At 36.4% G+C, this 12,975-nt stretch overlaps 1 protein-coding gene across 2 annotated transcripts in view; it reads right to left on the bottom strand.

Annotated features, from left to right (window-relative positions):
* Positions 1-12,975, bottom strand: part of IL1RAPL2 (interleukin 1 receptor accessory protein like 2) — a 1,296,718-nt gene that overhangs the window by 17,446 nt on the left and 1,266,297 nt on the right. For both annotated transcript variants that reach the window (XM_015443984.3, XM_074029484.1), the window contains exons 8-9: positions 10,724-10,869; positions 2,342-2,485 (exon numbers count right to left, since the gene is read on the bottom strand). In XM_015443984.3, coding sequence (XP_015299470.2) covers positions 2,342-2,485; positions 10,724-10,869 — 290 coding nt within the window. The remainder of the gene's footprint in view (positions 1-2,341; positions 2,486-10,723; positions 10,870-12,975) is intronic.

Genomic DNA, 12,975 nt, shown 5'->3' with positions numbered 1-12,975 from the left:
AGTGGTTACCATAGGTATGCTGTTCCTAATAAAGAGAGAAGTTATAAGGAAGAGAACCAAATGTTTTGTAGAAGAATTTTCCTATTGTCACAGCTGTCCTTTTCTGTTTTAAAATCTAATTTGAATCCTGCTCCCTATCAAGAAGCCATCCATGTTTATAACTCAGTTGTTCTGCAGCTGTGCTAAGCAGAGTGCTAAACTCCTAGTTTCTACAGAGCAAAGACTGTGTAATCTTGTTGATTATTATATACCTACTACCTACTATAGTATATGTGTGTGTGTGTGTGACTGTAGTGTTGATCCAGATGCAGAATATAAGTAAATGCATCATGCATAGTCCCTGCCACTTAGTAGACACTTAAATATTTAATGACTGAAAAATTGAAAGGTTAAATAAATGAAGCAATCATTGGTGGGTTGAATTAAAATGAATTAAATTTTAAACATGGCTAAGAAATTAAAGTTTGTTGGATGGATTTTATTTTATACAAAATCAGGCATTTTTATAAGAACTTTTAGGAAATACCATTATAGATATTGTCAAAGAGAGAGCATGAAGAAAAAGCATATGGTTAAAATTAAGTTGTGTCTATGATATGTCAAAATATTTAAATGGTGAAATGAAAAATGTGATAGATTATCTGGCTGACATTTGGCATTCTGTAACTGTAAAAATTTATTCATTTTCACCATATACATATTGACTTTTTAGTATTCCACTGAAGCTAATATAGAGGTTATATACTTAAGGTCCAAGGTTCTATGCAGAAATATAAAATATTTTAACCATCATTCCTAACGAAAACACTTGAAGTGCCCTCTCCCCATATTGCATTTTCCCCCCAACACTGAATTTGGAATCAATACATACAATTAGGTAATCAAAATGTTCTATATTACTGGACACCTTTGAACACATGAACCACATTGCAGATAAAGAGGCAAAGTGGAATATTTAATTCCTGAAAAATTCTATCATATCAGCATAAAATTAATCTTACAAATATGTACTACAACTGAGCAGTTAGTCTAGGTTATTGGGTATCAGTGATGAAGGTAATTAATTATTGTAGATTAACATAATAAATTGTATAATCTCAGAGATTAACAAATTGCATATTATCAGGACTCAAAACATATTAATCACAGAAGCCTCCCTTTCATATTTTTATTTATTTTATTCTTTTTTTTTTTAGAGACAGGGTCTTACTCTGTCATCCAGGCCGGAGTGCAGTGATGAGATCATAGCTCACTGCGACCTTGAGCTCCTGGGTTCAAGCGATTCTCTTGACTCGGCCCCCATGGTTATCCGGTACCACAGGCATGCACCACTATGCACCACCATGAGGCAGGAGGATTGCTTGAGTACAGGAGTTTGAGACTGCAGTGAGCCAGGATTGCACCACTGCACTTCAGCCTGGGTGACAGTGACTCTGTCTCAAAAAAAAAAAAAAAAAAAAAAAAAAAAAAAAAAAGGTAAAAGAAAAATAAAAGAAAGAAGAATTTCTGTAATTTACTATGAAAATATGAAAGTCAATTAAAACTCATCCCAAGGCTTACAGCAGTTTTGGGATGAGAACTTTATGTATAAGAAGCTACGTGCCATGATTTCTTATTGATTTTGATTGGAAACATGGCAGTTTGTACTCTTGAAAAAAATTAAATCATTTTAAATGTTCAAAGAAACAAGGCTCAGTATACTGCTTTATTGATATTTCTCTCATAAGATTTTCAAAATTCATAAACAGCAAATACAAGAAAATTATGAGCTATACTCTGAATTTTTATTCTTTCAGGTCACCTTTGAGAATGGTGCTATAAGCATTCAAAATATGTAGGTACATGTACTTTGAGCTTTAAAAGGATTGTCTCCATAGCTTTCAATCTGTTTCTTGCATGATTGCTTGTTTTGTAGATGGCAGCAATGGCTAAATTGATCTGTACTTAAATTTGCATTTTCTGAAAAAAATTGGAATTGATTCTTAATTTGCTTCTTACTAAGTGGGAGGGATTTGACAGCAATTGTTTTATCTCCTGAGCAACTAATGTCTTATTGTTAAACTTTTTATTGGAAATAAAGTCAAACGTATAGGAATATTATAAAAATAAAACTATTTCAAAAAACATACATAGCATTTACTCAGATTTACCTATTGTTAATATATTCTCCTCTTTTCTCTTTTTCCTGGTAAGGTTTCTAAACTATTTAAAGGTAAGTAACTTGCCATAGCCCTTTACCCCTAAATATTTCAGCTTGTACTTCCTAAAAATAGGGAAGGTCTCTTACATAATCACAAATGCATGCCATTTAATGGAATTCGAACAATAGGAGACAGCTTACCATCATTAGTTTCATCAGCGCCAAAGTGCTGCCTGTAGAAGAGCATTAATTCAATGTTGTAGCATTTATAAATGACCACCAGCAGTACAAGGAGGAGGAAGATTGCTCCCAGGCCCCCTGCAAGCTCAATTTTGTAGATTAAATCTGGAGCGAACAGAATAAACAGGAAAAGGTAATTAAATCAGCAACACTTGGGATCTTCCCATATTTCTAGTATATAAGATGTACTACCATTCTGTTTTCCTGTCCAGAAAATTCTTGCTTAATGCAGTAGCTTTGCTCTTGATACATTTGTATGAATCAAAGTTTTCTAAAATAAACTCTTTAAAATTTGATTAATTTACTATTAAAAGTGGTAAGTCTATCTGAAAAGGAATAGTTGCTCCCAGTTTGTTTTGAATGCATCTGAGATGTCATATATATGCTTTTGCTTTAAATGTATTTCAGGGAACTATTAAAGCTACTTTATTCTGGGTCCAAGGCCAATATTTTCTTATTTCTGTTAAATTATCATATTGGTTTAGCAAGATTACCATCTAGTACTTCTCAGGCCACAGGTCCTATTCTTTTGCAGGAGAACATCATCATAAAATTACTTTCAGAATCAAATAAAATCTAATGAGTTTGCAGGATTTAACTGTTTCATTTAACCCCAGTAGAACATAATCCAATATAAGGTAAGCAGGTAAAATTAGCTTATCCATTTCCCCTACTTATTTGAATAAATTACTGTAATATATATGTGATATAATATGCCCAATGGAACTAAAACATAATGAGAAATCCAGGCTAATCACTTGGCCTCTTCAGCCAACACCAGCCTACCTGATAGCAGACTTAGGCTGCTCCAGTGGGGCATCCCTAGAACTCTTGAGCATTGGAACAATGAAATCAAAATATAATGGAAGAAGACATAATGTCTCCCAGGTTCAGGGAACAGTGACTTAACCTGTAGTAAATCAGTGATATTAATAAATCTAAAGAGTGTATCATCAAAAGAGGGTATGGTATCATGAAATTTAGAGAAAGGGGAAGTCGGAGGAGAATTTAGAATGTGAATTCAGCAATGTCCAGGGGAAAAATACTGAATCTGAGAGACATCAGACTAGAGACATATTTTCCACAGGGACATTATTGGTCTCATGATAATTAGATAAAATTGCCTACAAGATAAACTAACCTTCCTTTAATGTAATTACATAATTACCAAGTGACTATTTTATTACTAATTCAGCTTGCCATGTAACTGGAAACTAGAAAAGAGAGAGACAATCTAGTTTATACATCAATTCCTTGTGAGTTTAGTTGGCATCAGTCAGTCTTCCTGGATGGATCAATTATGGGGCACTGTCAAAATCAAATTGCTGACCATTGACAGGCTGTCATTCTTCAAAGCCAGACTGTCAACCTTTCTCTAGGAATGTCCCTTATCTCTATACAGGATTATTGCTTAAGAGAAATTAGCCAGGCTCAATATAACAATTAAGATCCATTTAGTAGTTTATATTTTATAAAAAAGAAATATATATATATATAATATATAAATATATAAATAAAATATAAAATATAAAAATATATATTTAAAAATACATTACACACACACACACACACACACAGAACAGCCAATCAGGAGAGTCATAGAATGGAAATGTAAGAAACACAAATAAATGTCACTCTTTTTGAGTATGGAGAGAGGGGGAAGGATAGAAAAAGGAAGAGAGTGGGGCTGCTGTGAAGGACAAAATATGCCAACAAGGAATATTGTGAGGGCACACACAATGAATAGGGGTAGGAAGTTGGAATCTGTGTCTGTCATGCCTGATGCAAGAGGTGGTCTTTTTAAAAAAATAAGCCACAAAATTCCGGGTTTAAAAAAAAAATTCACGACATAATTAGCAATGCTTCCTGCCCTCTATATAAAACGTGGCTGTCCAGGAACCTCTACATTCCTCTGCCTCTGCCCATGTTGGGGACAAAACAGGCTTTCTTAAGAGATCTCTGTGGGCTGCAAATCACAGTTTTTACTTGTTTTCTGACCGTCTTATATACACCATCAATCATACATTATTAAAAGCCAATTTTAAATAGAGAAACCAATACGATTTACTTTGTTACTCTGAAAACTGACTTCTCTTTCATCTTGGGGCATTAATTGACTTGATTCAAAAGGTTTTTCCTGTTTTAAGATGTTCACTTTACGCTATAAATTTTTTGATCTTTCTGTCTGTCTCTCTCTGAGGTCAGAAGAGCTTTCAAATGTTTTAAAAGTCGTGGAATGGGAAATTTTCCAGCAATTTCTATGTTATTTACAGAGCAGAGTTGCTATTAGGTAGATGGAAAACTTCAGCAGCAGGAACAATTTGTGCTCTCAAGTAGCAGACATTTTTTTCAGCAGTAAATTTATGGAAGAAAACCATGGTGAAAAAAGTACTTTTGTTATTTTGGGGTCCGTTTTATAAAAAATATCTTTGAAAGATATTATGTAATGATGGCTGTTTAAGTTGAAAAATGTGGACCTAGGCCCAGAGACCCAACCAGCATTCTTTGATTCAGCCCAGGCAGTCACATCAAAAGGGAAACATCTATCCTATAATCAGAGGGCACAGTTGCCATCACCCAAATGCCACCTGGATTTTCTTTTGTCTTCTATTTTCAATTGCAATTTTCAATCTCAGCAGGATCTATACTTCAAGGGACACTTACTCACTGAGAAACTGAAAGTCATTTTAGTTGGGCTGTGTCTTGTATATGCTTCACAAAGAGAGCTGTAGCAAGAACAGCAAATATTTATGGGCCTGTAACTTTTTCTAGGTACCCAAAGTACATGGGTAGTTCTTTTTACCTTCTTAGTTTGAACCCACCTATTTCTTCACTGTGAACACAAAGATCAGATATTATAGAACGGGACAAATAGCAACTGAAGCCAAGGGACTGGAGAGAGAGAATGCAGGGAATGTTTAAGCTTGCTGCTCTGATTCACAAGATGGGAAGCAGTTTAGGAGATCCCACCTGAGGGCTTCTGTCATGGTCTGAATGTTTGTTCAAAATGCATATGTTGTAACCTAACCCCCAAGGTGATTATATAAGAGGGAGGCCTGGCCAGGCACAGTGGCTCAAGCCTGTAATCCCAGCACTTGGGGAGACCAGGGCAGGAGGGTCGCTTGAAGCCAGGAGTTTGTGACCAACCAGGTCAACAAAGTGAAGCCCTGTCTCTACAAAAAATTTAAACAATTAGTTGGGCATGGTGGTGTGTCTGTAGCCCCAGCTACTCTGGAGACTGCGGTGGGAGAATTATTTGGGCTCAGGAGTTTGAGGCAGCAGTGCACTATGACTGAGTCATTGCATTCCAGCCTGGACAACAGAGTGAGACCCTGCCCTGTTTCTAAAAAAATAAAAAATAAAAAACGAGGGAAGCATGTGAGAAGTGATTAGGTCATGAGGGTAGAACTTTCATAAACGGGGCCTGGTATATGAGATGCCTGAGGAAACCTTTTTGCTGCTACTGCCATGTGAAGACACAAAGAAAGTGTCGTCTATGCGAAATGGGTCCTTACCAGATACCAAATCTGTTGGTACCTCGATCTTGGTCTTCCTAGCCTCCAGAACTGTGAACAATCCATTTCCATTGTTTATATACTATCTAGTCTAAGGTATCCTGTTATAGCAGCCCAAATGGACTAGGACAGAAATTGGTACTGAGAAGTGGGGTGCTGCTGTAACAAATACCTAAAGTTGTGGAACCAACTTTGGAACTGGGTAATGGATAGAGAGTAGAAGAGATTTGAGGTATATTGCCATGAAAAGAGCCTTAAGGGCAATTCTGGTGAGGGCTTGGAAGAAGAAGAGAGCTACAGAGAATTCCTCAGTCATCTTAGAGATTGCCTAAATGGTCGTGATCAGAATGTTAGTAGAAATATGAATGGCAAAGGCCATTCTGATACCTCAGACAGAAATGAGTAATAGGCCCCTACCAGACATGAATCTGCTGGTGCCTTGATCTTGGACATCCCAGCCTCTAGGATTGTGAGCACTAAATTTATAATGTTTAAAAATTACCCAGTCTAAGGTGTGATCCAGAGCAGGCTCAGAAAGTTTTCTATTCAGATATGGTGGGACAGAGTGAAGCAGCAGCACTGAGAATGAAGAGAGACAGATTCAATGATATGCCTCTGTTTTATGAGAAAGGAGGTATGTACAGGGAAGCAGAAATAATTATCAGAATTTCTGGAACCTAAGTTCAGACTCTTGGCTCACCAAATAAAAAATTTAGGATGAACTTCTTACTGAAATGCTAGTTGCACGTACTGCAAATTGTTCATCTGAGAATAAGGAAGTGGTAGGTGCAGACAGAAGATAAATAGGTAAGAAGAGGGATAGGTTACAAAACTTGATCCTGTTAATTGGATATGTTAGATGTGAGTTTTCATTTTACAAAAACCCTTTTCACTTAATGAAAGGATTCATCATGTTTCTTCTCCATAATGATCACTTAAGGCATATTAAATATTTGACTTACAGCTTATCAAGAAGTTATTGTTCCATAAAACAATCCATACTAGTATTCCAAGTGGGAATACTACTGCCAATGAGGCCAGGCTATGATGTGATAAAGCTTAAAAGGTCCAACTCTAAAGAAAATATCTTAAGTTTCTCAAAACTAGCTAGAGCTTGTTCTGACTTAAAAAAAATACGACAGGTCCATAAGGATTTTTGCTCTTTCTTGGGCTTCCACTATATCGTCAGAAGCTCCTAAGGAGACCAAGTGAGGGAAGATTAACTGCATACTTTTGTAAAGCACAGTGAAATCATTTAACTGCTACCTAGAACAGAGAGTACAAACTGGTATACTATGGGCCAAAAAATTGGTTTTGTTGGATCACACAATGTTTCAAAAATGAATACTAATATTTTAAAATTAAAAGACTTCGTATCCAGTCTTTCAGCTTCACTTGAAAACTTCGAAGCTCTCATATCCCTGGGCATACATTCCAGCAAAAACAGCAGTAATCTTATAGAACAAAGTAGTTGTTGCCCTTTTAAAGCAAGGCATGTTTTCTCTGGTCTATGTTTTGATTTTGTCTAGTATCCAGCCCTCTTCTTAAAAAAATTCAGTATTTTCCTGGGACCTGAGGTCTTTGAGTTTGCAATCCCTGGAAAGTAAATAATACTTGAAAAGAAAAAAACGCATTTAGGTAATCCAGGGCAGATATTAGTCATGACAAAATCACAGATCAAATCTTCTTTTTATCAATCCCTGTTATTTATTGCTCACCTGATTGTGCTTGTCCTCCATGAGGAGAATTTTCATTCAAGAAATAGTTTTGAGCACTTACTATGTTTTATGCACTGGAGATACAGCAGTAAATAAGGCAAGAAAAGTTCCTGTTCTCAAGTATTCTATATTTTAGTGGGGGGAAGAAAACAGGAAGCAAACAAATATGCAATATAATATCCAATAGTAATAGACAAAACAAAAAGAAGTGGAGACAGGTTAGAAGAAAAATAAAATGAAAGGTAATATCATTTTATATAGGATGGCCAGAAAATACCTATCAAGAAGATAACATTTAAGTAGAAATCTGTATGACGGGAAGGAGGGAGTCATGGAGACAGCTGGAGGCAAGAGTGTTATAGACAGATGAAATAGCAAGTGCAAAGGACCTGATGCAGGACTGTGTTTGGTGAACATGAGAAACAGAAAGGAGGCTAGTGTGTATAATGTATGAGGAAAATTGTGGTAGAAAATGAGATCAGACGTAAGAACAGATTGTGTAGTGCCTTATAGGACATGGTAAAGATTTGGGATTTCATTCTTGGTGGAACAGGGAAAGAACTGTAAATGGAGGGTTCTGATCAGGGGGATAACATGACCTTGCTTACATATTTAAATGATCCTTCTGACTGTTGTGATAAGAATAGACTGTGAGAGGAAAAGGATGGAAGCAGGGAGACCAGTTAGGCTGTTACCATGATCCGGGTAATTGGTGCTGGTGGCTCAGAAGAGGATGTGGGTAGTGAAGGTGAGAAAAGTGTTCAGAGTCTGGATAGGCTTTGAAAGTTGAGCCATGGGATTTGCTGGTGGAGTAGATATAGGATGTGAGTAGAGAAAAGAAAAAGTGAAGAATGACTCCAAGGATTTTGGCATGAGCAACTAGAACAATGGTGATGGAGATGGAGAAGGAGACTGGAGGATCAGGTTCGTAGGCAGGAGAAATTAGGAATCCTGTTTGGGACAAGCTAAATTTGATACGCCTACTAGATCTGTAAGAAGAGTTGTTTAGTAGGCAATTGAGTATACAGGTGGGAAGTCCAGGCTAGACATAAATTTGGGAGTTGTTAGCATATAAGTGGTAAGCAAAACCATGAGATGGAGATAGAATGAAATCACCTACTGAATGAGTGAGAAGAGGGGACCTGAACCCTGGGGAACTCCAATATTTAAATATTTGGAAGATGAGAATTAACATTGTCAGTTATCATGATTTAGACCAGTTTCCTTGTAGAAGCCATGTGAGGTAGCAGAGTATTATAGTGTGTCTTAGTTTGTAGTGTCAAATTCTTAGAAACTTTTAGGTGCTGCCCTGTGTTGCTTTACTCATTAAAGACAAATGGATTTATTTTAAAACTCAAATGAGGTTATTTCTGTCCACACAGGCCGATTGATAAGACACCCCCCATTATTTTTCCTCATAGCAGGTTTTTAATTATAATACTATATATCTTTTGCGGAATTTTGAAAAATGTTTAAAGTTGGTCTTTCTTTGCATTCTCACTCCTCCAAAAGGTATAAGCTCCAAGAAGACCTAGGTAGGTCTATCTTATTCAGCATTCTATTCCCCAGCATCTATCATAGTGCTGGCTGTAGCTAAGTGTTCAATAATAAAAGAAAAAATTAACCACTTATTTGACCAGAATGGGTTCTAAGTGCTTATTACTAGCTAGACACTGCTCAGGTTGATATTTCTGAGGATACAGAGGTATAACAGCAGGCTCTGATTGGAGGATCTCTAAGCCCGAAATAAGACTAAGATGAACAGAAACAAAGTGATCCTTGCCACAAGGTGTTTGGGCATGATCAATACCTGCCCTTCATGTGGTTCCTAAGTGGTTACCTAGGATAAATTATCCAAGTTCAGTATAATAATAAAGACTGGTTATGGCATATTTCATACTCATTATATCATTATTATTTGAACCTCAAAGTGACTCTGCAAGGTAGATACTATTAATCCTATTTCAAAGATAAGAAAACTAAGGTTTAGGGAGTCTAATAAGACAAGTCAGTCCTACTGAACCAGGATCTCCTGAATCTGGATCTTCTGACTTTACTTTCTCTATTAGACTCCTTTACACTTAAATACACCTTTATTTTAAGACAGAATCAAGTCTAATGGAGTACGAAGTGGTGCTAGAGATATAAATGCATTATTTTCAGAATAATGATTCCTCTCTGCTTCTTCAAGAGCTGCTGGTCATTGTCAAGTATTAGGGCTGGCTGGAAAATATAAATTCCATCCTGGCCAGGAAGTACAACTAAGTGACCTTGCTGATTGAATCTGTTCTATTATTGCTCTAAAACCTAGGCAACAAGGACACTGATTGAGAACATTTGTTCTGCTACATTTGCAAAGCCTTTGCCAGATGTACATATACAGAAAGTATTTAGCCTTTTGCAGCAACCAAAAGTCATAGCAAGGTAAGAGCCAGTTCAGAAGCTACTCTAGCTGCTGAGATTGCTTGTTGTTTGTATATCTGTTTTTATCTCCTTTATATGTAAATTTAGAGTTTCTTTTCTTTGTTCATTATATACAATTTCCACCCTGTCTGGAACCAACTTGAGAAAGAGATCTCCATAAATGCCAAAATATTTAGAAATATATGCACCTGATAAAGACCTCTTAATACCAGGTCATATCATAAAATATAGTTTATAATTTCTATGATAATTATAAGAATATTATATGGGATTATTAATTTTTTATTTTTTAATCAGGGAATAAAAAAGCAACTGTGTTTCTCATCCAAAAAACAATCTCTTGCATTTCATTTAAGCAATATAAGATATAAGAAGGCAAAATATGGAGAAAATATTGAATGTCAAATATATATCAAATTTTATGTAACACTAATAACTAAGGTACACTTTATATCACTGGATTTAACATATAACAATACTTCATTTCATTTATCCACTTCCTAATGATATTGAAGATCATAGGCATTTTATGTTAATATCACAGCAAGAGAAATATCTTTCCTTAAAAAGACAAAATGGTTAATAGAAGTTTACACTACATGATAAAATAAAGCCAAGAAATATCTCTAACTTCAATAATTGTTGATAGCTAAGCAAACCATAGTTATAGTTATAAAAATAAATACCCTTTTTACGCAGCAGAACACTGGCATGTTTCCGTCCATTTCGGTTTTCAACATGGCAGGTATAATTCGCCAGGTCAGCTTCCACAACTGAGTCAAAGATGAGTGCCAACTCAACTTCTTTTTCTCCAAGATGCTCTTTGAGAAGCCTGAAATAAAGAAAGTATTCTTGGCTGAATTAGCTTGATTTGGGCAGAAAGCAGCCATGCAAAGACTACAGATGGTCACACAGCTCACACAGGTCTCTGATGATGGGTGTGGAGAATCCTGACTGGGTGTATATGTGGGTGGGACCTTCAACAAGAAAACACAAAAAGTGGCTCTTGACATGAAGATAAGATGGAAAAGAAAAGAAGTGAATAATTCACTTGGCAAAAAGAAATATTAACATGCCACTAGGCTTTGATAAATAAAGTCAACATGGCTTGTATGGTGAAAAGGAGGAAACACTAGGTTCCATGCTCTAAACTAAGATCATGAAAACTAATTGGATTTTTGCATCATGGCATGAAGGGAAAAAAATTTTAGAAGTATAGACTTTGTGGTAGAGGTTAGAGTTTTGATAGTAGTGAGGTAAAGATGTAAAGAAGGGGGCCTTGAATGTGGTTGCCTTATGAGAAGTAAACTGAAAATTTTTAGTGGCCTTCTATCTCCATACATTAGTGATAAGCCTACTCTCTGCTTTTCTCCTGGCTTTTGTCCAATGCAGTAATGTGCTCTGAGCCCTAATCCCCCAATAATGCTAACACGCCCATGACCCTGATCTCTCCAGACACTGCTCCCCATCTGTCCCTTTGCTTTCTGCCCTCACAGGAGAAGCCCTCTGTAACATTTTCTCTTAGCCTTGCTTTTTTTTAAAGCTGCAAAGGACCTTGTATGGCCAGGAACAGATGTTCCTTGCAGAGGGGCTGAATTGCTAGGGTTATTTCCTGAAGAGTGCGTCTCCTGTTTCTTTGGAGAGTTATATTCTCAACAACGACCAGCTACCTTCTGGGTGAGATGAAAGTGGGCACCCTGTCAACTTTTCTCTTCTTTCTCTTGCCTTTGGCCAAAGAAGGAGCGAATTATGAGTCCACATGGTGACAACCCTACAGTTTAGTTCTGGAGTAGGTTCTTAAATACGTATATGTTTCAATCATGAAATATTTTAGATGGAAAATTGGAGAAGCAGAAGTAATTCTCGACTTCTTTTTGGACACCTGGTTATAAATGCAGGGAATATCTCTATGACTTACTGGCACTCAGCATAAAATTGGAAACATGACTGCTCAGACAAAACTGGGCTCTAAGTACAGGACTCCCAATTACAAGCTCAGGCTTGGTCTTTACAAAATCATTAACTCAATGGTGCCTTAATTTAACTCATCTTGAAACTGGTAAAATAACTGCCATACATACTTTAACTTTGTTGTAAGGGTAAAATGGGTTAAAGTGATTTGAAAAGTAAATAGTACTATGCACATGCAAATGTATGTTACTAAACACAAACATTTCATTATCTGAAGGTAGATTGTATTTTAGCTACTCCAAAAATATTTGTATTTACATTTACTGACATTTAAGATTGGCTTGACTTAACCTCTTCTTCTTCCCATTTGAGAGCAGGAAGGGCTTAAAGTTGGGTTGGTGGAATGGAATTTCTAAAATCTGAGTCTCTTGTACTAAAATCTCAAGTCCTTTACATTTATGTACCATCATAGAACCAGACGAGTATAAGAATTTTCTTAACTGCATATGGGAGAATACATCTTATGGTTAGTTTTTCTATAAATTGTTTTTATTTTTCCTGACTGAAGTTGTAGTTTCTCTTTTTGTTTTCTCTCCCAACATGTACCTAACCAAGACAAAATTGGACATTTACTACTTTCATGGTTTATATTGACTTTTGTTCTCTGTTTTTCTCCCTGATGTTGGTAAATAACACCACACTAAATTATTTTAGCTCTGTGTAACCTGCTGTGGAAGAACCCCCTGTAGTTCCAGAAGCTGCATAGGCACCACAACTTCAGTTTAATTTGAAGCCTCACATGGAGGGCAGCCATAGCCTCTGCCAGGCACAGGGTGGAAAGCTGATCCTGTTCTTCCCGACCAAGCCTTTCCTTCTTCTAATGCAGTTTCCAAAAACAGCTCTTCACAGGCTGCAGAAAGAATCTGGAGAGAGGATTTGAAAAATGATCCTTGGTTCATCTATTAATATATATGAGGTGTCTTAATTATCAGCTCCTGAAAAACCTAGGTGACTTGTGTTTTTTAGA

The sequence above is a fragment of the Macaca fascicularis genome, chromosome X, assembly GCF_037993035.2.
Source record: "Macaca fascicularis isolate 582-1 chromosome X, T2T-MFA8v1.1".
Lineage (NCBI taxonomy): Eukaryota > Metazoa > Chordata > Mammalia > Primates > Cercopithecidae > Macaca > Macaca fascicularis.
Note: the sequence above shows the minus strand (reverse complement) of the source record. Positions and strands in the feature narration are given on the sequence as shown.